Source organism: Sus scrofa, chromosome 1, assembly GCF_000003025.6.
Source record: "Sus scrofa isolate TJ Tabasco breed Duroc chromosome 1, Sscrofa11.1, whole genome shotgun sequence".
Taxonomy (NCBI): Eukaryota; Metazoa; Chordata; class Mammalia; order Artiodactyla; family Suidae; genus Sus; species Sus scrofa.
In genome coordinates this window covers 270,263,487-270,288,492 of record NC_010443.5, presented here as the reverse complement: position 1 = coordinate 270,288,492, position 25,006 = coordinate 270,263,487, and the positions used below count along the sequence as shown (strand labels likewise).

The 25,006-nt window shown below is 56.5% G+C and overlaps 1 protein-coding gene across 2 annotated transcripts in view; it reads right to left on the bottom strand.

Annotated features, from left to right (window-relative positions):
• NCS1 (neuronal calcium sensor 1) overlaps positions 1-13,989 on the bottom strand; it is a 60,405-nt gene extending 46,416 nt beyond the window's left edge. Inside the window, exon 1 of one of the 2 annotated variants that reach the window (XM_003122241.5) lies at positions 13,669-13,989. In XM_003122241.5, coding sequence (XP_003122289.2) covers positions 13,669-13,732 — 64 coding nt within the window. In that variant the 5' untranslated portion in view covers positions 13,733-13,989. Of the gene's footprint in view, positions 1-150; positions 800-13,668 lie in introns of those variants that run through there. The other variant, XM_021070198.1, reaches the window with a different exon arrangement.

The following is a 25,006-nucleotide window of genomic DNA, read 5'->3' as shown; positions in this document are numbered from 1 at the left end:
GGGACGCCAAACAGTAATGGCACACAGAGGCCTGGCCAGAACCCACCAGAGGCTGGACTGTGACCCTGACCACAACACCTGCTGGTGCCTCCTCTGGCCAAGGCAGGCCCCCATCCCCCCTAGCATGCCCGGTGTCCCCATATGGCTCACCTGTGTCCAAAGACTGGCCCCAGAGGGTCCCCTCCGGCTGGGGCCCTGCCCTGCAGGTCAGCCGGCCCTTCTGAGGGACAGCTGCAAAGCCTCTGGCTCGCCACACACCCCCTCCACACTCCTGCCCCTTGGGGTTTACAGGGCCCCAGAGCTGCCACACTTGATGCCTCCAGACCCAGAACACGCCATTCCTTCTGTCTGAAATGCTCTCCACATCTCGCATAAACCACCCCCAACCATTCTCAACTCCTACTCCTCTGTCAGGTAGGGCTGCCAGATTTAGCAAATAAAAATACAGGATGCCCGATGAAATTCAAATTCACCTAAACAACAAGTAACAGTTCAGTATGTCTTGCAAGCCTCCCCTCGGGCCTCCAGGAAAACACCGCCTCCTCCTGGAAGCCCTCCCAGGTGCACCCCCGACCCGCTGGACTCTCATAGCCCTTGCGCCATGTCCTGTCGTGTTTCCCCACCAAACCATGAATGCCAAGAGGGCTAGAAATCCATGCACCCAATCTGCCCACAAGACCTGGCACGAGACAGCTGCTCTACAAATACTTTCCGCATCAGGGAGGAGGGGTGGCAGGGCGGCCCTAGGATGCTCTTGGCCAGACTCGCCCACACGGGCACCCAGGGTCCCCAGCCGTTCTCCCACCCCTGCCTGGGCCTCCTTCCCCAAGAGGGACCCACCGCACGTCTCATGCCCATGCCCAGCTCCGTGGAACCGGAACACAGGAGACGCGAATCGAGGTGAGGGCAGCGAGCAGGCTGCTCTCTTTTATTCTGACGGCAACCATTACTTTAAATTAAGATCTGGGCTGCTCGGGCCCAGCCAGGGCCTGCTCAGGGGCAGTCTGGAAACAACGATAGCCCAACGTGGCTGCGTGGGCCACGGAGCCCCGGAGGGTGGCCGGGCCACGGGGATGCGGGGGACAGGAGCCCAGCCAGCGGAGGCTTTGAGCTCCGCGGAGCTCCTTCCTTGCCCAGCACATACACACCATGTATTTTTGAACAGAAGCGAAGCACTGGCTTTTTCCCCCACAGTGCCAAAAATAGCCCCATCTCCCGCCTTTGAACACGAATTTTTTGGTTTCCTACAAAGAGACAGGAGCGCGGGGCGGGGGGGGACCGTGCCGGCTGGCTGGACCCCTCCTCGTCTCCCCAGCCCCACTGGTGGAGAAAGGCTGGGGTCCTCGCTAGGCCTGACCAGCTCAGCCTCCCGGAGCCTGACTTCCCAAGACCCACCCTCCCAAGACATGGCAAGCCCCCCATCACCCAGGCCAGGAAGTAGGAGGAGGCCAGACAAGTGGAAGGCCAAGACTCAAGATGGATGAGAAGGGGCGCTGTTCGTTCACTAGCTGGTTCGTTTATGGATGTATTTTTGCGTTCTTGCCAACGATTGTGCCCCAGGCTCCGGCCTCAGAGCGAGGCTGCAGCCATGAGTCGAGGGGAAACCAGGCGCAGTCCCACCCTCGCGGCTCACAGCGGTGGAAAGAAGGCAGCTCAGACGCGTCTTCACCACCAGGCCAGGGGAGGGCCCTGGCTGGACCCAGGGCGCCTCTGGGAAGGGGACCTTGGATACTGCTGGGCGAGGGGTGCTCCTGCCCAGAGTCTGAGGGAGGAGGCAAACGGAATATGCCAGACCTGTTTTTTTTTTTTTCTTTTTAGGGCTGCACCTGCAGCACATGGACGTTCCCAGGCTAGAGGCTGAATCGGAGCTACGGCTGCCGGCCTACATCACAGGCACAGCAACACCAGATCCGAGCCGCATCTGTGACCTGCACTGCAGCTTGCGGCAACGCCAGATCCTTAACCCACTGAGCGAGGCCGGGGATCGAACCCACATCCTCACAGACACTATGGCGGGTTCTTAACCCGCTGAGCCACAATGGGAACTCCCTGCCAGGCCCTTTTGCCAATATCTTCACACTCACTCCACCCACCAACCTGGGGGGAGGGGTTATCAACATCTGCCCATTTTACAGATGCAGTGAGGAGGCTTAACAGAAAAGGGCCTGGGCCAAGATCCCAGAGTGAATGAGATGAGCTGGGGTTGGCACCCAGGCCCCAGGGGTCCCCAAGAAGGAGCTCCTGACACTGACAAGCCAGCTCAGCTCCTGCGCCCCTCCCCCCCAGGTCCCTAGAAGAGAAAGCAGAGGTTCCCATAGGACATGACCACAGGGCTGGGAAGTGGAGACCAGGGGATTTGAACCCAGCTCTGTCTGCCTCCAAATCCACAGTCCTTTCTGGGACCCGGATCAGCTTTTTAGTTTTTTAAAAAAAAAAAAAAAAAAAAAAGAGGCCACTTCCTGTCCCCAAAAGTTCAGAGCAATGGGGGAGCCAGGGGGGGCTGGAGAAAGAATGCCACTTCCTAGCTGAAAACCCAAGCCCGAAATAAAGAAAGCAGAGTGCTATTTCTGCCTTGGGTTAAACATTCCTCAAAGCCACATTCCTCCGCCCTCCTCCTTCTCCCCTGCCAGGGAATCCGAGCACAGTGGCCTGGATGCCCCGCCAGCTCCCCAGGGCCACTTCATGAGACCAGGAGTGCCGGGACCAGCAGCCGCCCTGCACCCAGCCTGGGCACCCCCAACCCAGGCTCCCTAGGTGGAAAGCACGCCTCCTAGGTGGCACCGTCAGGATCCCCTGGGGGCTGAAAAAAAGTGACATCCCTTCTCACAGAGACGGGGACAGCTGGGGAAATTGAGATGCCGAGAGGGGTACCCAAGGCCACAGAAAGCCAGGCTGGAGCCAGGACCCCAGACTCTTGACTCTCTGGCAAGTCCCCCTCCCATCAGATTGCAGGTCAAGGGCACGGGGATGTCCTGCCCCGGTGGGCAGAGAAGCAGAACAGAGCACCACGTGGACAAACTTACACAGAGGGACTTACAGGCCTGCACTGTGCGCAGCTCCAGGCTGTGCACTGAACAAAAATCCAATCCACCAGACGTGTCCCAAACCTCAAGGAGCTCACAGTCGCCCAGAGCACAGCCACCAGACCTCCAGACCCTAAGGTCCCCTCTGGCACGGTGCCTCTGAGCACCACGTGGCACCTGTGAGGGCTCAGTCTCTTCCTTTGTCCAACAGATGCTTCTTGAGGCAGCCAAGGCATGCCAGGCACGAGCAGGGCAGGACGGCCTCCATTGCTTCATCCTCGTGCTGCCCCCCTTCCCAACCCCAGCTGGCGGGGTCCCCGTGAGGGCAGGGAGCCTCATACGGTGGGGCACTGCTCCAGAGTTCCCAGCTTGGAAGGCTTCCTTGAGGTCAGCACAGCGCCCCCACATGGTCGGCACCCAAGGTTGCCAGAAGGAGCAGAGGTAAGAAAGCCTCAGAGGCCTGGGTGCCACCCGGTCCCTCATCACTGCTCCCTGAACGTCTTCCAACCCTCCTCCTCCACCTCCCTGCAGGCCTCAGCTTGGCCTCCCCCCAGAGGAAGCCAGGCAGGGCTGCCCCAAGGCCCTGGCAGGAACCGGAACGTTAAGACCAAGAGGGCTGTGAGTTCCCAGCTGGAAGGATCCCACCACCCCACTGGCTGACCTCACACCCAGCCCAGGAATCCAGGATGCTCGGCAGTGTCTGACACCCTGGCAGCTGCTTGGATGCTCTCAGAGACGGGGCACTCACTACCCTCGGCAGCCACTCCAAGATCACGAGGCTCACAGAGATCATGGGAGGTGGGCATGTGGTGGGAAGGGCATGGCTTTGGCAAGATCAAGATCTAAGCCTGAGCCCCAGCTTGGCCACCGACTGGCTGGGAGGCCTTGGGCATGTCCTTGAACCTGCCTGGGCCTCCACTGCATCATCTGTAAAATGGGCATAATAGTCCCTACTTCCAGGGTTGTGATGAGAACACAAGGAAGGAAGATCTGTGCTCAGTACACCTGGCACCAAGTGCCCACCGGGTACCCGAAAGTCTTCACGACTGTCTCTCCTCCCAGTGCTATTTGCCCACCGCTTGAGGGCTGAGGGGCTCCTGGAGGCCACCAAGGCCAGGGCAGTAGGGGACTGAGACATGGCAGCCACATTACCTGGCCGAGGAGCAGGCAGTTGCGCCATCAGGCTTCAGATTCGGGTCCCGGCCTGTCTGTGCCTCCCCCCCATCCCCACCCCCGTGTGCATCTGCATCACAACCTGCTCAGACCTGCCCTCACACACACCAGCGTGCCAGCTCACCCACTCCTGACACACGCCACGACCCCGTCACTCACCCTCGAGCATGCCCACGTGAGCCCGGGCTGCACACCCACGCTCGCTCACGCTCCCCTGCACGCCTCCAGCGCAGCTTCTCGGGGCCCCCCCGGGCCCCCCCACCCCCCACCCCCACAGGGCCCCTCACCACAGCCAGGGGTCAAACTCCTCGGCGCCACTCACCAGGTGTGTGGCCCCAGGCCAGCTCCGGTGCTCTCTGAGCCTCAGTTTCCCCATCTGTAAAGTGGGGACCACACAGGATGCCCGGGAGGGGTGGGTGATGAACACAGGAGCACTGGGCTGGGCCTGCGTCACACGTGCTTAATGCCAGACTCCCGGCCTGGGGACAGCCTCTGATCCTTACACATTGCTGGTAAGAGTTCCCCTCGCCACGGAGGAGCTAAGGGGACGCCAGAGCCACGCCCGTACTAGGTGAAGTAAGCCAGAAAGAGAAAGACAAACACCACACGATAGCGCTCATTTGCGGAATCTAAAATACGGAACGGATAATCCTGTCGAAAGATAAACAACAAACAAACACACAAAAACCAAAAATGGATCAGAGCCCAGAAGCGCAGACTTGGGGCTCCCAAGGGGGAAGGGGAGGGAGTGGGATGGATGGGCCTTTGCGGGGTGTGGGCGATGCACACTGTAACATCTGGAACGGATGGACTGTGGGCTCCTACTGTCCGCACAGGGAACTGTGTGTGACCGGGTCACTCTGTTGTACAGCAGACCTGGACGAAACACCCTAAGTCCACTACACTTTAACGATGATGATAATAACGAAGGGGGATAAAACCAAATTCAGTGTTTCAGCTGTTTCTCACGTTACATGCAACAGCCCTGTGTTATGAGACAATTTTTTCTTTCTTTTTTTTTTTTTTTGGCCTCACCCGTGGCATGCAAAAGTTCCCAGGCCAGGGATCGAACCTGAGCCACAGCAGTGACACAGCCTTAACCCACTGAGCCACAAGGGAACTCCTGTTATGAGGCTATTATCATCCCCAATGCACAGATGAGAAAACTGAGGCATCCAGAGATTTAAGATTGTGACGGTGGCTGAGACAGCCTGAGAGCCCAAGTCATCAGACACCAGAGCCCAAGGCTGCTTGGCCCCGGGGGACCCAGGAGCAGCCACCACAGAAGTCTCACCATCTGGGTATCTTAACTCATACAGAGAGGGAAACTGAGGCCCAGAGATTCTTTTTTTTTTTTTTCTTTCATTTTTAGGGCGCACCTGCAGCATATGGAAGTTCCTAGGCTAGGGGTCCAATCAGAGCTACAGCTGCCGGCCTACACCCCAGCCACAGCAATGCCAGATCTGAGCCATGTCTGCGACCCACACCACAGTTCACGGCAATGCCAGATCCTGAACTCACTGAGCAAGGCCAGGGATGGAACCTGTATTCTCATGGATGCTATGTCAGGTCCTTCACCTGCTGAGCCACAACGAGAACTCTCAGGACTCATGGTTATAAAGTGAGTGTCCAGGCTGTGATGGTTCCAGGACAGAACCCCAGGCAGGTGCGTCTCTGGGCCTCCAGACCCACGTCCACACAGGATCCTAAACCCCGCATCCCAGAGCCGACCTTCCCACCCCAACTCCCAGGGCAGAGTAATCCAGCCTCCAACCAGCCAGGCTAAGCACAGAAACCACCCGAGTCTGTCACTCACTCCCAGTTCAGCCAAGGGCCCAGGACAGCCTACCCTGTGACCTCCTGGGGGGCGGGATGGCCAAGACTCCCGGTCCCCTGAATCTGACGGCCATGCAGCCTCCTTCTGATGAGGGCGTTTACTGAGCCCTAACTGCGCGTCAGTCCCTATGCCTGATGACACCAGGCTCCCAGCACTCAGAGGGGTGGGGGGCTCACCGGGGTCCCATGGCCAGCAAGCTGACCCTCAAGCCCTCACCACTCTGCTGTCTTGCCCCAGAGTGGGGATCTGACCCCAACTTCATGTTACCTGGACACTTGGTGTGTTCATTTATGACAATCTCTGCCCTGTAGATAAGCCACACTCGAGATGTGCAGTGTTTCCTATCATAATGAACGGAAGAAAGACCCTCTTTTTTTTTTTTTTTTTTTCGCTTTTTAGGGCTGCGCCCACACCATATGGAGGTTCCCAGGCTAGGGGTCTAATCAAAGCCAAAGCTGCCAGCCTGCACCAGAGCCACAGCAACTGGAGACCCGAGCCACATCTGCGACCTACACCATAGCTCACGGCAACGCCGGATCCTTAACCCACTGAGCAAGGCCAGGGATCGAACCCGCAACCTCATGGTTCCTAGTCGGATTCGTTTCCACTGAGCCACGACGGGAACGCCCCCTCTTTTTAATTTATCTGGTTTTTTTCTTTACTGGAGAATAAGAGTTTTGTAGGACAAGATGAACCCTATCAATTTCAATGAAGAAAGCAAGGCATTCCCATCTGCAACCCAACGGCCAAACCCATCATGGCACCATGAGAGGCACCAACAGCAATCAGCAGTCCATTCCTGCCCCGTGGACTTGCCATGTGACCTGGGAGAGCTACTTCTCTCTGGGACACAACTGGTCCATTAGCAAAATAAGGGCACTGGACTACATGACCCCAAAGTCTCCTTTAGCTCAAAGATTCCAGGATTCCCATCATGGCTCGGTGGTAACAAAGCCAACTGGTATCCATGAGGACTCAGGTTCCATCCCTGGCCTTGCTCAGTGGGTTAAGGATCCAGCATTACCATGAGCTGTGGTGTAGGTCGCAGACGCAGCTCAGATCCGGTGTTGCTGTGGCTGTGGTTAGGCCAGCAGCTGCAGCTCCGATTTGACCCCTAGCCTGGGAACTTCCATAGGCTGCGGGTGCAGCCCTGAAAAGACAAAAAAAAAAAAAAAATTCCAGAACTCCATTTCATAGTAATCAAATAAATGAACATTGAGACAGTGAGCTACTCTTTTCTTCCCCTTAAAGTTGGCCATTATTGAGAAAAACAATAATACCCGGTGCTGGCAAGGATGCAGGAAAACAAGCACACTCTCATCCACTTTTGCTGCAAATATAAATGGGAACATAATTTGTGGAGAGCAATTGAATAAACTTTTCAATCAAAAGCCTTTTAAGATGTGTCCAGCCTTTAATGCCACTACTTCATTTGGGGAACTTTGTCTTCAAGAAGAGATATGTGCAAAGATTTTCTACAAAGATGTTCATGCCAAGATCTAGTACAGACATGCTTGTCACAGCACCATTTGTATCGGAGGAAGCAAAAGTAACCTAACTGTCCAAAGGCCGGGGATTAAATAAAATATGTTGCATTCATATGAGGTCCCATGTAAAAAGCATGTTTTAGAAGGGCAGTTAGCGATGGGGCAAACATTTGCAATTGTCGGATTTTTAAAAGTTCAGAAGTATATAATCCAAAAATAAAAAGGAAGTGATCCAAAATTTACAAGCTGTACCAAGCCCTGTGGAGTCTTCCGTTTAAACACATGTCGGATCTGCCCTTGACGTCATCCCCACGGATACCCCCGTTCATTGCCATGATCTGCCAGCCCCGATTACAACCTCCCCTCGAATCCATCCTTTGGACCAGGGGCTAGGATGATGTCCAAACCCAATCTGCCGTGTCCACCACCTCCGTCCACGAACTCCCACCCATGTTGGGAAAGGACCAAACCCCTTCCTGCGGCCTTTGGGGCCCTGGGTGAGGGGTGGCGTGAGCCTGGCCCACCGGCCTGCTGCATCGCCCTTGGCCTGTGATCTGCCCCAGAAGGGCTCAGGCCTGGCCTTGGGAGCAAAGGAAGCTGCATTTGATCCCAAGGCCAAGGCCAGGAGAAAGGGCTCTCGCCTGACACTGTGAGATGTGAGATGCCAGAACTCTCTGGAGTAAGAGTGGGGACAGATGGAGCCGGAGGAGGCAGAAAGAGCCAGAAAAGGCGTGAGGACGAGGAGGCCCCCAGGGAGTCCCTGCCCCTCTCTGGCCTCTGCTTCTCTCAACAGGGGGTGGGCTTTAAACCACTGGGACCCATCCTGCTCCAGAGGACAGAGGACTTGCCCCCAAGGAGCAGTGGCCACCAGGAGAGGTTACAAGGGTGCCCTCGGAAGCAGGCACCACGCTAAAGCCTTCAAATGCCTTAAGTGGCCCTCCCATCACTGGGGCCCCTGCGATGCTCGTTTTCAGGGGAGGAAGACGAAGCTCCGTGAGACAGGGCTGCCAAGGAAAGGCCCAGAACCTGGACATATCTGGCCCCCGGGGTCTACCTCCCTCCTTGAGGCTCTGTGATTAAACAGCCCCTATGCTCCTTCCGGCCCACGCTCGGACCTCAAAGCCTTCTCCCCTTTAGAATCACAGGGTCACGTGGCCGAGCTCTGCAGATGCGCAAACTGGTGCTCAGAGAGGGTAAATGACTTGCCCAAGGTCACGGAGTCCGAGTGAGGACCCAGCCCCATTCTCCAGGATACTGAGTTCGTTTCTAACATCAGACTGGCGACGTCTTACCCAGATGCACAGCCCGGCTTGCAGAGTCTAACCTCGATCCCTCCTGCTGCTGCTCTGTTTAGCCTTCCGCGGAGTCAGGGCCTCCAGGTCTTACCCATGTGCACACGGGGTGCAGAGGGATTGTAGAAGCCACCTCCCTCCCCACCCCACCCCACCCCAGGGCCTTCTCTCTCCTGGGTGGCCCTGGCACCCTCCACACTCCAATTCCCTCATCTATCTTAAGACGGGTGCCAGATACACCCCCCCACCCCCCAAGACAAAGTCTTGTGCTCTCTGGTGGAGCTGAGTTGGGTGGGGGAAGGGACAATCAGAGAACAGTCCTTCTCTAGGAAAAAACCCTCATGGGACCCTCTGCAAAGTCAGAGAGACCGGTAACATCCAGCCTCTCTCAACCAGCCTCCTAACCCCAAGCGGGGGTCCCGTGGCTCTGGGTCCCAAAGGCCTTCACTGCCAACCCCCCCGACCCCCCTCTCCCTCCAGATGCTCCTCCCTCCACCCTTCTGGGCATCAAGGGAAAGGCCGCAGGGTCTCAAGCAAGGCCAAGGCCGAGCCAGGGCTGACCAAGGGTGACAGGGAGGAGGGCACCTCCTCTGAGTCCTGGACAGAGGGTCCATGGGGAGAGCCAACAAGCTGGACTAAAGTGGACCCAACCACCTTGGGCCCAGAAGCCTTTAAAAAGGATGCGGCTCAGACCACGACAAAGGGCACAAGCTCGGTTTTCCGGACAATCTGGCTGGTCTCCACCTGAGAATAGGATTATGACTCTCTCAATCACGTCTCCATCTCTGTGCCCAGCACAGAGTGGGTATTCAAGGAATGGCAGGTCAGGGCAGCTTCAAAATTACAAGGGGGGGCGGCGGGAGAGGGGCTGCTGCTGGACGTAAAACAAGAACTTGCTAGGATTTGTGCCAACTAAAGGCCCCACCTTTCTTTTTCTTTCTTTCTTTTTTGGGCCAAATCCTAGACACGTGGAAGTTCCCAGGCCACGGATCAAATCCAAGCTGCGACCACAAGCTACACCACGGCTGTGACAACCCAGGCCATGAACCCACTGTGCTGGCTGGGGGGTCAAACCCATGCCTCTGCAACAACCCAAGCTGCTGCAGAGATAACTCCGGATCCTTAAGCCGCTGGGCTGCCGCAGAATCTCCGGGTCGCCCTTCTATGCCTCCTGTGTGCCAGGCACAGAGACCAGGGCAGAAGGAAGCTTCCTCTGCAGAGATGAACTTCACCCACGAGCTATATTTACTACCGGTTCAAGATGAAGCCCAGCCGTGCAGCCAAAGCAACGATGTGGGAGTTCCTGGTCGTGGCTCAGTGGTTAACGAATCTGACTAGGAACCATGAGGTTGCGGGTTCCATCCCTGGCCTCACTCAGTGGGTTAAGGATCTGGCATTGCCGTGGGCTGTGGTGTAGGTTGCAGACGAGGCTCAGATCCAGCGTTGCTGTGGCTCTGGCGTAGGCCGGCAGCTACAGCTCCAATTCGACCCCTAGCCTGGGAATCTCCATATGCCACGGGTGCGGCCCTAGAAAAGACAAAAAAAAAAACCCAAAAATACAAAAAAACAACGATGTGAACGACAAGTGCGTCATGCATAAGGACCCCTTACCATACGCCTCATGCCGTGCTGCATGCAAAGCATCTTGTTGCCTCTTCATGTGCCCTCAGAGCCGGGTACCCTGAGCACACCCATACTGCAGATGAGGAAACTGAGGCTCGGCTAGGTGAAGGGCTGGCCTGTCCCCTAGCCTGGGCACCCAGGGTGACAACATCTCACCAACAAGCTGAACCAAAGCGGGCTGCTGGCCACACCGAGCACTATTCTAGGAGTCCCGGCTGAGCGGGACCTCCATCTCTTGCAAGCTGCCTGTCTCCCCTGGATGGAAACTGGGCCAGGAAGGGTGAGGGCTGGCTTACAGGGCATCAATGTCTTACAAAGTCTTGCCTGCAGGGGAGGGGAAAATATCGGCTCTGCCGTGGTGAGCCTGATGGATGGAGGGGTTGAGCCTGGCCAAATCCAGATGCGCCTAGCGAGGGCCGCACAGCTGGGCTTTGAGACCCCCTTCTGCTTCCTCACACACATACAGCCCACCGAGTCCTTCCCGGAGAGCAGGAGACTCACGACCAAGGCTGACAGCCAGCACTGACTCGGGTGTGCACATCAGGCAGGGGTGGGGGGTGTCCTCTCTGAGCCCCACTCGTCATTGTGGCTGGCTGCGGGACACCCAAGGTGGCCTAGGACACTAGGTGATGCTTACACATGCCAGGACCCCCAGAACCCGTTGTGGGTCTTCCACTGGGACTCCTCGGAACCAGGGTTGGCATGACAAACACTCGTCAAGGATACAAACTCCTGAGCCCGGACTCTTAAGATTCTGAAATCTGGGGGGGGGGCGAGCAGACCCAGGCACCTGGCTATGCACGGGTTCTCCAGGAGATCCTGTCACTTGAGAGGCCTCCCTGGGGGCTCCTCTCCAGACCCGTACGGTACCCAGAATCCCCTAAACAAAGAGCAGATGGCTCCTCGCCCTGTCACTAGGAAGCCCATCTGGGGGGCCTTAGGACAGGCTGCATGGAGGCTTTCTCTGCTGTTCTGCTGTGAGACTTTTCATGCAACAGATACCTGTGGCCCTACTAAGACCGGTGCCACCAGACCAGGGCTTGCGCTGGAAGCTGGTATCAGCCAGGGAGACAGACAAGAGGCTCTTGAGCCCACTCACCTCCCCAGCCCAAACCCTGCAAGAGCTCCAGAGGAAAAGTACCTGGCTAACCATCTCCCTCACCGAAACTGTTCCATGTCTCCAAAGGCCTTTAAAAACAGGCCGGCCCAGCCCCGCACCACAGGGCTGGTTCCTAACCTGGCCTTGTTGACTAACTTCTCCCCAAAGTTGAATGATCTGCCCAGAGAGGGGGACGGGGGACAAAATGGCTGTCCCAGGCGCCTTCCCGTCCAGGGTCCACTATTGCCGGCTTAGAGCAAGAATCGGAAAGAGACGCAGGGGAGAAAAACCCTTCTGCGCATCTCAGCCTGAGCTTGGAGGGCTCCCAAGGGACATGACTTGGGAGCCAGACAGACCTGAGTTCAAGTCCTGGCACCACCCAGGGACAGGCCTGTGGGGTCGTGGGCCACGGGGCGGTGGTGAGGATTCAATGCACCCCTGTGATGCAAGGCGCTCTGCGCGTGATGTGATCCAGAAGCAGGAAGCCTGGCTTCCCTCGGCTCACAGGTGGCTCCCCTGCTCCCCCCATGATGGGCCCAAGCCCACCCCTCCCTTTAGAGCCCCCTCGCCCTCTGCCTCCCCAAGCACAAGGGCCCCGGGAAGCCCCATGAGCAGACAGCTACGGGCCACGTCTGGAGGGAGCCAAAGACCCAGCACATCTCACAAAACAGCAGCCAATCTAGGAAGGCCCGCCCACCCCCCCTTGGGAAGAGCAGCAGGGATGGAGTCCCTGGTCCTCAGAGCCTTATCACCCCTTCAAGGGGGAGCTCTAGGGCTGTGAGCGCCTTGCTGCAGAATTCCACTGGAGAAGGGCCAGCACCCCTCAGCAGACTAGTACCCACCCAGGAAAGCCCCCTTCGGGCCAAGCACATCGGGGCGGGGGGCATGGCGCTAAAGTGTAGGCTTGGACGGACCTGCAGATGTGCCCAGAAGGCCAACGGAGGGGGGGAGGGGGGAGCAGAGGTTGTGCAATGCACCACCAGAAGCTGCCTCCCAAGCCTCACCAACGCGTGGGGTTGGTGGTCGATGGGCCGCCCCCAGGGAGGGTGCCCAGCGGCTGGACCCACGCAGCTGCCTGGGTCCCAGAGCCCCTGCCCCCTTCCAAGCCAGACACCCAGGCAGAAGCCCTTCCAGACCACTCAGCAGCCCTTCTCCTGACCCCCCCCCCCCAAAGAAAGATTGTGCGATCAGGGCCCAGTGCCTTTAACCCCTGGCATGCTGGGGCATCTTCCCTTTGCAGGGAAGGGAGAAGTCTGGTGTGGAGAAACTGGAGCCTGGAGAGGAGCGAAGTTGGGCAGCAGAGATCCTGAGACATCTGAAAGTGACAGACCCTCCTCGCAGGGGTGCCCGGGATGATCAAATGATGCGATCCGCCCGATCACCCTGGGCTGCAGAAACCCATTTCCCGGTCAGGCTGATAGAGACAGAATGGGGGAGGTGAAAGAGGGCCGGAGGAGAATTCAGCCTGTAAATCCTGCAGCCACCAGGGTGCCCAGGACCCTTCACCTCCACCGCTGCCTCTGCCACAAGCTCCCTGACAAGTCTCGCCGTCCCCCCCTCTCCACACACACACGCGATCGGGCCGGGGAGGGGGCGACAGGCCAACCTCGCAACAGCGGCAGCGGCGGCGGCGGCAGCTGCAGCAGCAGTGGCGGCAGCATCGTGATGCATGAATCACCCGCCCGCTGCTGCCCGTGCCAGTCCGCTGAGCGGCCGAGTCGGAGCCACCTCGCCACCAGGCGCCCCCTCCCCGGCCCACCGCCCCTCGCCCTGGCACGGCCCTGCCCTTTCGGACAGCTCTGCAGGGAAGGGGCCGCGGTGGGCTGAGGCTTCCCCCTCCGGCCTGGGGTGGCCCGGCGCACACTGACAGGCGGCACACGTCCCGGGCGCGCGTGGGGGCGGGGGGTGCCCTAGAACAATAGGGCCAGGTGCGGGGCTGGGGGCGCGGCCGCGAGCTTTCCGAGGGGCCCGGGGCGGGGCCAGGGCAGGGGATGGCCTAGGCCGGGCGGCGGCGTCGAGGGCAGCGGACGCGGGGGTGGGGGCGGGGGCTGGGCCCCGCGCGTTGGGGGAGGGGCGCGAGGGGGCGGGGACGCGCCCGGGAGCGCGGGGCGGGGGTCCCGGCGCGCGCACTCACAGTAGGTTTTCCTGGTCAGCTCCTCCACAACTTCAGGCTTCAACTTGCTGTTGGATTTCCCCATCCTCGGCGGCCGCGGCCCCCGCGCCCCGGGCCGGACCCCGTCGGGGCGCCCAGCGAGAGCGGCGGGGCCGGGGCGGGGCGCGCGGGGGGCCGGCGGGCCGGGCTGGGCCGGGACGGGGCCGCGCCTTTGTCTGCACCGGGCCCGCGGGTCCGGGGCGCGGGGCTCCGGCGCGCAGCGCTGTGCGGCCCGGGGCGCGGGGCAGCCGCTCGGCAGGCCCGGGCCGTCCGGCCGCCGCCCTCTCCGGGCGCCGCGGCGCGGAGCTGCGCTGGGCTGGGCGCCGACGCGGCCGCGGTGTCGCCGCGGTCGTCCCTGGTTACTGAGCTCCGCGGCACATGCTCGCTGCTGCGCTCCCTCTCGCCGCCGCCCCTGCGCTCCCCGCCTCCCGCCTCCCGCCTCCCGCCCGCACCGGCGCGCCAGGGGTGGACCCGGAGCCGCCACTCAGCGCCCGGCGCCACCTCCCGCCCCGCACCCGCCCGGCCGGGCCTGCGCCCGCGGATCGGCGGGCCCGCAGCGGGGCGCCCCCGGCCTCCTGGGTCCCCGGGCGGGAGGGCGAGGTCATCCCCGCCGCCTCCCGCGCTGCGATCCGCGGCGCTCCGGCCCCCCCCGCCCCTCCCCCCGGGCGGAGCCGGGCGGGGGAGGGCCCGGAAGAGCTGACGTGAATGAGGCCGAGTCCCTGCCCGGAGAAATTCATTCATTCGACACGGATTTGCTGGGGACGCCGAGGACCCGGACAGGCTCGGTCCCGGCCTCACGGGGCGGGGGCGGGAGAGGGGAGGACACGGCTCTGCAGAGTGTCACATGTGGTGGTGGGGGGCACCTCCCGCGCCTGGAAAGGTGACCTCCAAGCCCAGGGGAGAGGGAGGGGTGGCTGGGAACGCGTTCCAGAACCAGAAAACCTGGAGGAAGGAAGGATGAGGCCCGAACCCCAGGGAAAGCGCCTCTCCGTGCCCTGGGCTGCAGCCACAGGCCTCAGGGTGACAAGAGCCGGGGAGAAGGGCCAGGGCCGGAGGGGACAGGCCTGCCCTCTCCCCCAGGAGCTGGGCCTCTGGAATTTCAGCAAGGAGGTAGCGGGGTCAGATCTGCCGCCTCCACTTCTCTGGCCTCAGTGTGGACAGGAGCTCAGGGCAGGAGCTGTGGCCCAGATCGGTGGCCTCAGGATGGACACCCGGATGGACAGAGGCATGGGGGGGAATCTGCGTGGCTTTCCCCGGCCACCCCACCCATGATGGCAACATGTTGTGACCTCTCCCAGCCCCATCCTGGCTCTCTCTTTTCTTCTCATTAGCAACTATCATAGACCTCACCCTTCACAGTGTACGTTCTATTCTGTTTTTTTTTGTTTTTTTTTTTTTTTTTTTTTTTTTTTTGTGGCCTGTGGAATTTCCTGGGCCATTGACCTGCAGCAATGCCAGATCCTTCAACCCACTGCGCCGGGCCGGGATTGAACCCCCACCTCCTTAGCAACCCGAGCCGCTGCAGTTGGATTCTTCACCCACTGTGCCATAGTGGGAACTTCCGTCTGTTTTATTCTATTCATTGTGTCTTGCTGTCTCCTCTTCTAGAGTATGAGCCCCTACCCCCTGGCGGGGGGGATTCTTGTCTTATTTGCAGACGTATCTCCAGCCCCTGGAAGGCACCTGACTAGCAGTGGTCATTCAGCAAAGGTCTGGGAATGAGTGAAGGGCCGACAGAGACAGGTCACCAGCGCTGGGGGCCTGGGGGTGAACAGAGTGAGGCCGGAAGCGGCAGCCCTCCCTCATGGGCAGTGGGGATGAGGTGGTGGGTGTGGTCTTTTTGTCCCCCCTCTTGGCACCGTGCTCAGACCTCACAGCACCCAGGAAGCATAGAAGAACCTGGAAGACAGAGCCACCCTGCCTCTCAGCCCCCACATGCCTCCTCCCCCTCCAGCCACACTCCATTGAGTATCCCCCCCACCCCTGTCCAAAGGCCTTGACTACTGGGTCTATCTGGGTCGAGCCCCAGGCTTCAGGAAGCCTTCAGATGGGGGTATACTTGCTGGCCTCCTGGGGCTGATTCTGTAAAGGAAATGGGCACAGACCCCCCAAGAGCCAGAGGGATCTGGTTTAGCTTTGGGAACGGGATGTCCCCACCATGAGAAATGACTCAGAATGATCAGCAGGGAGGGACCCGCGGTGAGGGGCTCGGAGCTGGCCGGAGCAGCCCCAGCGTCCTGCCTGGGAGGAGGCAGCCAGCGTGGGGACCAAGGCCTGGTCGCCAGACAGTGATGACAGTAGCAGTCTAAGCCCTGTAGAAATCCAGGGGCTCCTCTGTATTTCCTGCCCACTGCCCATGTGCCAGGCTCTGGGGACACTGCCATGACCATTTCTTCAGGGAGCCCAAGGACCCCTCGCCTGCCTACCTTGCCTGCGGTCCCCAAATCACACTGATGACAAACACCATGAAAGGAACAGGGAGAGGGCTCTGGGGGACCATGCACAGAAACTCCTGTGGGGGCGGGGAGGTTCCTGGGGCTCCACAGAGTCCCTCTGTCATTCGGCAGGTATTCACTGCGCACCCACTGTGTGCCAGGCCTGGAGAACATAAGCAGAACCTCTGCGGTCTTGGGGCTTACAGTTAATGAGGGGAGAGTGATGTAAGCTAGAAATAGGAGTTCCCACTGTGGCTCAGTGGGTTAAGAACCTGACTGGTATCCACGAGGTCACAGGTTCGATCCCTGGCCTCGCTCAAGGGGTTAAGGATCCAGCGTTGCCCTGAGCTGTGTGTACGTCGAAGACAACTCAGATCCCGAGTTGCTGTGGCTGTGGTGTAGACCAGCGGCTACTCCAGTTTGATCCCCTAGCCTGGGAACTTCTATATGCCACAGGTGTGGTCCTAAAAAGACCAATACATAAATAAATAAACAATAAAAAAATTCATGAGTAAGTATATTCTGTCAGAGGTAAAACTAAAATGCTCACAATAGGCAGGGAAGGGGTGGGGTGGGAGGTGTGAGATGTTTACTGGGGCAGAGGCCCGACTCGGGAGGTGCTATATGAACAAGGACCCAAAGAAGCGAGGCGCCCGGCAGTGGAGCTCAGCCTGTGGCCCGACAAGGACACAGCGAGGTGTGGCTTAGGGAGCAAAGCAGAGATGGAGATGAGGTCCCCGAATGGAGTGGATGCAGGTGGGAGAAAAAGAGAGCCTGAATCAAGGTCAAGGACGTTGACTTGAGCCACTGGAAGGATGGTTTCCATTTGCTGCAGTGGAGAGCGGCCAGGTTTGGCGGTGGGGAGAGGAGTCCAGTTCTGGACCGAGAGGTAGGAAGTGCTTTTCATGAGACATCCCGGTGGCGATGCCGAGGAAGCAGGCGATGCCTGGAGGTCACGGACAGATGCAGCCTGCAGGAGTCAGCTGGGAGTCATCCTGGCGGAGATGGAATGAAAGCCCTGCGACAGGATAAGATCACTAAGGGACTCTAAGGGTCGGGGAGACAGAGGGGGTGCTGGCGGGGAGGTAGGAGGGCACAGGAGGCTGGAGTGTCCTGGACGTCACTGGAAGGAGAAAGAACTCATTTCAGGAAGAGGGAGGTGGATACACGGGTCAGGCAAAGGGCGGGCAGGACCCTATGACGTGGGGCCAGCATGTGGGAAGGTTCTGGGCCTTGGGGCAGCCCTGCCCTCTTTCCTGACCTGGATTTCAGCCCAAAGGGTCCCAGCTTACATCCAAATGCCTTATCCTAAGCGGCCCTGGACTAAGCGCTGGGAAGCACGCTCCACGCCCTGGTCGTCCTGAGAGCAGTGGTTCCTGTTCTTTCTGCCGCGGGAGTTTGGTGTTCAGGGTGAAGGGAACTGTGCCGCCAGGTATCGAGCCAGGGTTTCACGACCAAACTCCCACTTTGAGAGCCCCTTCTGGCTGCTGTGGCTTAGAGGGCACAGAGGCCGGTGAGGAGCCAGGGAATCTGAGGGGCAACTGGTTAGATGGGGGGTGTGGGAGGTGGGGGAGAGGAAGGGATGGAATGGACCCCTGGGGGGGGGGGAGGCCCCACAAGAAGCAGATCATAAACCAATGCCTATAGAAGAATTGAATCAAAATTGTTGAAAAAATAGGAAGAAAGGAGTTCCCTGGTGGCTCAGTGTGTTAAGGATCTGGCGTTGCCACTGCTGTGGCACTGGTTCCATCCCTGGCCGGGGACCTTCCAGATGTCACAGACATGGCCAAAAATAAAAAAGCCATCATTTCCCGCCTGGTCTCTTGGTTCCCCACCAAGCTGTCAGCACATCAGGGCTGCCCTCCTCCCCTCCCGTATCACAGTGACCGCCTAGACCTGTGAGGTCCCACCCGTGCAGCCACTGAGCACGTGAGATGTGGCCGATTCAGTGGAGGTGTGCTCTAGGCATAAAGTGCACACGGGATTTCAAAGGTTCATACAAAATAAAAAGAATGGAAAAAATCGCATTAATGTATTTTTATAAACAGTAAGAACCTACTGGATAGCACAGGGGGGCGATACCTAATCTCCAGATAGAGCAGGATGGAAAATAATATTTAAAAAAAAAAGTGGAGTTCCCGTCATGGCTCAGTAGTTAACAAATCCGACTAGGAACCATGAGGTTGTAGGTTCGATGCCTGGCCTCGCTCAGTGGGTTAAAGACCTGGTGTTGCCGTGAGCTTGGTGTAAGTCTCAGATGAGGCTCGGATCCCGCGTTGCTGTGGCTGTGGTATAGGCTGGCGGCTACAGCTCCAATTCGACCCCTAGCCTGGGAACCTCCATATGCCTCGGGTGTGGCTATATATATATATATATATGACTGAGTCACTTTGCTGTGCAGTAGGAATTGGTACAACATTGTAAATCAACTATACTTTAATAATAAATAAAGTAAATAAAATTTGTGCAGGGAAAAATAAAGTTATACTTCCTGGAAAAAAATATATTTGATTACACATTGAACTGATCATACTTTGGATATAGTGGGTCAACCATATTATTACGAGTTCCCATCGTGGCACAGCCGAAATGAATCCAACTAGGAACCAAGTGGTTGCAGGTTTGATCCCTGGCCTCGCTCAGTGGGTTAAGGATCTGGCGTTGCCGTGAGCTGTGGTGTAGCTTGCAGACTCGGTTCAGATCTGGCATTGCTGTGGCTGCGGCATAGGCTGGCAGCTGTAGCTTCGATTGGACCCCTAGCTTGGGAACCTCCATATGCCGCAGGTGCGGCCCTAAAAAAGGACAAAAAATATAAATATATTATTAAAATTAATTCCACCTGTTTCTTTTCTTTTCTTTTAGGGTTGCACCTGCTGCATATGGAATTTCCCAGGCTCGGGGTCCAACTGGAGCCACAGTTGCCAGCCATCGCCACAGCCACAGTAATGCCAGATCTAAGCTGCACCTGCAGCCTGTGCCACAGCTTGTGGCAATTCGAGGATTCGTAACCCACTGAGCCAGACCAGGGATTGAACCCACATTCTCATGGACACTATGTGTAGTTCCTAACCCACTGAACCATGATGGGAATTCCTCCACCTGTTTCTCTCTCTCTCTTTTTTTTTTAAATGAATCTACTAGAAAATATAAAATTCCGCACGTGCCGCATCATATTTCTCTCATGCACTGCTGTCTTGAACATTCCTTTTAGTCTCCATTGAAGTATCCCCTCCAGGGAGTCTTCCTGGGTCCCACAGATGAGCTCATGTTCCCCTGGTGTCCCCCTACGCAGTGGCACCTGGTCCTGGGTTTTGCAGCACTTTCTGTGGTTTAAGGAGGTGTGTCGAGAGAAGTCCTTTCTGGGCAGGTGGCTATACATCCGGCTACCCGGGTATGGCAACTGCCAGATGTTGGCGGGGGGTGTCCTGGAACTTGGTCCAGAGGACGGGGAGAGGGAGGAGGGTCCCACCGGGGAACCTGCGGCCTGAGGCCCGGGTTTAGGCTGGTCCTGGTTCTCTAGGCATTGTGTGGTTTTGGTCGAGCTCATCCCATCTCACAGGTGAACTGGATCTTCTCATGAGGTTTCTAAGGATCAAAAATGCTTTGCCCAAGCACAGGACAAAGAGTTCATAAAATATCTTTACCCTCTTAAGAACTTTCTCAGCTAATAAGAAAAAGATGAGCCCTTGAAAGAAAGTGGGGTGATACAAACCTCCCATCAGCCCAGAAACGGTCCCCCCAAACTCATCAAAGAGACACAAAACAAACTGGGGAGCAAAAAGACAATGATGACAACCCAGGGTTGGCAAAGGAGTAGAATATGGGCGGCGGGGGGGCAGGGGGTGCCCGTTGGAACTACCTTTCTGAACAGCATTTTGGCAGTAAATATTAATATTCTCTGACTCAGCATTTTCACTTGGAGGAAATTATCCTAAGCCAACAATTAGAGCTCTATACAAATGTTTAGCGTCAAAGATGTGACTCTGGCACATTTACAACAACAACAAAAATGGAAACACTGTATAATCCACTCATTCTACTCCTCAGCATTCAACTGGACAGAACTATAATTCAAAAGGATCCATGCACGCCAACGTTCATTCCAAGTGTATTTACCAGAGCCAGGACATGGAAATGACAAGTGACTATCACCAAATGAATGGATAAAGAAGAGGTGGTACCTAGAGACAATGGAATTCTACTCAGCCATTAAAAAGAACGACATAATGCCATTTGCAGCAACGTGGATGCAACTACAGAGTCTCATAGTATGTGAAGGAAGCCAGAAAGAGAAAGACACAGGCGTGCCTGTCGCAGCTCAGCAGAAACGGACCCAACTGGCATCCACGACAACGCAGGTTCGATCCCTGGTCTTTTGCTCAGTGGGTTAAGGATCCAGCATTGCCATGAGCTATGGTGTAGGTTGCAGACGCAGCTCGGATCCCGCATTGCTCTGGCTGTGGTGTAGGCCAGCAAATACAGTTTTGATTCAACCCCTAGCCTGGGAACCACCATATGCCGCAGATGTGGCCCAAAAAAGACCAAAAAAAAAAAAAAAAAAAAAAAGAAGAAGAAGAAGAGAGACAAATACTATATGATATCCCTTATATGCGGAATCTAAAATGTGACACAAGGGAGTTCCTATTGTGGCTCAGTGGGTTAAGAACCCAATTAGTATCCACGAGGATGTGGGTTCGAGCCCTGGCCTTGCTGTGAGCTATGGTGTAGGTCACAGACGTGGTTCAGATCCCATGTTGCTGTGGCTGTGACTTAGGCCGGCAGCTGCAGCTCTGATTCCATCCCTAGCCAGGAACTTCCATATATCACGGGTTCAGCCCTAAAAAAGACCAAAAAAAAAAAAAAAAAGATGCAAATGAACTTACGAAACAGAAACAGACTCATAGACATAGAGAACAGACTTGTGGTTGTCAAGGAGGAGGAAGAGTGAGGGACAGATGGATTGGGAGTTTTGGGTTAGGAGATGCAAATTATTATGCAGAGAATGGATAAACAAAGTCCTACTACATAGCATAGGGAATTGTAGTCAATATCCTATAATAAACCATAATGGACAATAATATGAAAAATAATAGGTATATATGTATAATTGAATCACTTTGCTCTACAGCAGAAACTACCGCAACATTTTCAATAAACTGTACGTCTTCGACCTACACCAGAGCTCACGGCAACATTGGATCCTTAACCCACTGAGGGAGGCCAGGGATCAAATCTTCGTCCTCGTGGATGCTCGTTGGGTTTGTTACCTCTGAGCCACAGTGGGAACTCCCATTTTTTAAAAAAATGGAAACAACCTACATAGCCAAAAGTGAGGGATTCATCTGTCTATACCAGGAATTTTGTACAACAAGGTTAAATTCTAGCATGGATGGAAAGAGCATACGAGACAGACCTGTTAACAGAGCACAAAGATTCCGTCAACTGTGTGATGAAAAAAAAAAACAAAAAAAAACAAATATCATGTTCTTTATTGTATATCTTTCTCTCTCTTTTTTTTTTTTTTTTTTTTTTTTTTTTTTTTTTTAACAGCCATACCCAAGGCACATGTAAATTCCCAGGCTACGGGTCAAATCAGAGCTGCAGTGCCAGCCTTCACCACAGCCTCAGCAACTCGAGATCTGACCCACATCTGCAACCTACACCACAGCTATCGGCATTGCCAGATCCTTAACCCACTGAGCAAGGCCAGAGATCCAACCTGCATCCTCATGGACACTGGTAGGATTCGTTTCCGCTGAGCCACAACCAGAACTCCCTCTTTTTTATTTTTTATTTATTTATTTTTTGGGGTCACAGCAGCTCCATGTGGGATCTCACATCCCAGACTGGGTATTCCACTAAGTATTAAACCTGGGCCACAGCAGTGGAAGAGCTAAATCCTAACCATTTTATACCACCAGGGACGTCCCATCATTGCGCTTCTTAATTAAGTAGCTTTTAATCATATTTCTTTCTCTGAATTACAAAAAGATTGTCAAAAGTGTATAATCCCAGAGTTCCCTGGTGGCTCAGCAGGTTAAGGATCCAATGCTGTCACTGCTGTGGCTTAGGTCGTTGCCATGGTGCAGGTTCAATCCCTGCCCAGATGTGGCCAAAAAAAGCGCATAATCTAGTATCTCCTAAAGAAAAAACGGTCTCGGAGTTCCAACTGCAGTGCAGGTGGTTAAGGATCCAGCGTTGTCTCTGCTGGCTCAGGTTGCTGCTGAGGCGCAAGTTCAGTCCCTGGCCTGGGAATTTCCATATGCTCAAAGGGAGATTCCCCCCCCGAAAAAAAAAAGGAAAGAAAAAGAAAAACCTGTCTGCCTATGTCCTGTGGGGAAAAGGGTTTCCTACTTGAAGGCTTTGGGGAGATATTGAATCTAAGCCTCAGGGCATATTTGCATACTAAAGGCTCTGAGAAGCTCTGCAGGCAACAGGCTAGGGGTCGAATAGGAGCTGTAGCCACCGGCCTACACCACAGCCACAGCAACGCAGGATCTGAGCCGCACCTGCGACCTACACCATAGCTCATGGCAACGCCGGGTTCCTAACCCACTGAGCAAGGCCAGTGATCGAACCCACAACCTCATGGCTCCTAGTCAGATTCGTTAACCGCTGAGCCACGACAGGAACTCCAAGTTGTAAGCATTTCTATGCTTATTTTTTTCCTCTACTCGCCATAGGATTTGAAGAACCGATGTCCTGTGGCATATAATGACCAGGAGGAGCCCGTTGTTTTACGAGTTCTGACTCCCATGGGAGAGATGAGGTCATGAGGAGGCGGGCCAGATGGCACTGAGGCGCATTCACAGGATGGGCACCGCTGAAACGAGTCCATCAGCCACCAGCTCCCTGGCCACCTCAGGCGTCCTGCAGGTGCCCGGCCCGCCGTTGGATCCAGGTGAGGCACCTGCCCTGTCCCCACAGCAAGCTACAGGGGGCCCCCCGACTCCAACCCGTGGGCGGTAGCTGCTGGCGGACCGTGTCTAGAGGAATCAGCCAGGCAGGGACACAGCCGCAGAGAGTGGCGGGGCCACCATGGGTCAAGGTCACTGGGTCAAGATCGCTGGGGAGGAAGATGCCCCATGTTGCCTCTCAGTGTCTGCCCCCTTGGGAAGAATTCTCTGGTATTTCCCACCCTTCTTGCCTGCTGGGGAGCTGGCTCCATCATTCACCCCGCGTGACTGCCACCCAGTCAAGGCAAATGGCGTTTGGAGAGGACCAGGGGCTCAGGAAGGAGCAGAGGCCAGCCATCCATCCGTGTCAGAACTGCCCACCACAATCACAACCTCACTGGGCCCTCTGGTCAGCAGCCTTGTGTTTTAGGGGCCTGTGGACGTCTCTGTTGGGGAAGCAGGATGGAACAGTGGTGAGCACAGGCCCTGGAGCCGGACTGCGCTTACGGCTTATGTGGCTTTAGGTAAATGATTGAAACACCTTAAGCCTCAGTTGCCATATCTGGAAAGTGGGCATAATTAAAAGGCCACCTCGGAGTTCTCCTTGTGGCTCCGTGGGTTAAGAACCACATGATCATGACTAGGATTCATGAGCATGTGGGTTCGATCCCCGGCCTCACTCAGTGGGTTAAAGATCCGGTATTGCTGCAAGCTGCAGCATATGTGGTTCGGATCCCGCGTTGCTGTGAGCTGGGGTGTAGGCCAGCAGCTGCAGCTCTGATTCAACCCCTAGACTGGGAACTTCCATATGCCGTCGGTGTGGCCCTAAAAAGAAAAAAAAAATACTGCTTCCCCACAGAATCGTCATGAGATTTAAGAGATGTAAGGAAATACTTCGCACTACCAGTAAAAGACTGACGGTTATTATTAATGAACAGTACACATGTTTAATGATATTTCATATCAACAATATTAAAATTATGGTTATGGACAAAGAGAAATCACTTAATGACGCTGTGGAAAGGCTCCTGAACCTTGTCCCGCCTGTGTCCTGAGCCTCCGTCTCCTCATTTGGAAGTTGGGACTGTGGCGTCCCCAGGAGGCTGTGGCCTCGCAGGGCTGTTGATGGGCCTTGAAAGTGGGGCTTTGCCGTCGAGGAAGGCGCAGGTGTCACAGGGAGCAGCTGGGCCAGTGGGTCTGTGAACGAGAAGCTGGTGCAAAGCCCTTCCGGCCTGGGGACAAAGGCCCCCTCCCCAGCTTTCTCCAGGGCCCTGGAGGTGAGCAGGGGTCTTTCAGTTCCTGAGTCCGCAACCATCACGACCACCACGCGGCGGGACAGTCATGAACGGGCAGTGTCCTGGTCCTCAGTCTGTGCCCTCTGCCCTTGGGCAGACGGCCCTTCTCTGAACCTCACCCTCCCCAGGGAAGCCTTCAGTGAGGGTCCTGAGTGGGGCTCATCTCACAGCGAGGCAGGTGGACACACACACACACACACACACACACACAGGGGCCAAGGGTCCCCTAGTGCTCGCCTGGCCTTGCCAACCCCACTAAAGGCTAAGGGTGAGTCTTTGGGTCTCACCCCTGCTTGCCCCCTGGACCAGGCTGAAGCAAAGGGGGGAATTTACCAGAAGGTCAGGAGGGGCCAGGGCCCCTCCCTGATGGTAAAAGCAGCCCCGGACAGTACCAGTTTCCCGACGACCCAGCTCCCAGGTGGCTCTCAACAGCCACCAAAGCAGCAGCAGAAGTGGCAATGTCTGTACACACAGAAGTGCTCAGGGGACGGCTGGGAAGGGGCAGGACCAGGAATCTCCAGGCCGTGGGCTCCACCGGCAGAGACAAGGAGACAGTGTCTTCAGGCCGAGATGGCCTCTGGCCTCTTCCTCCTTCTCTGCAGCCCTCTGCCAAAATTCAGTCCCGAGAGAGAATGTCTGATGGCCACACTGGGGTTTGGGGACCACCCTGGATGGGGGGTGGGCAGGGAACTTG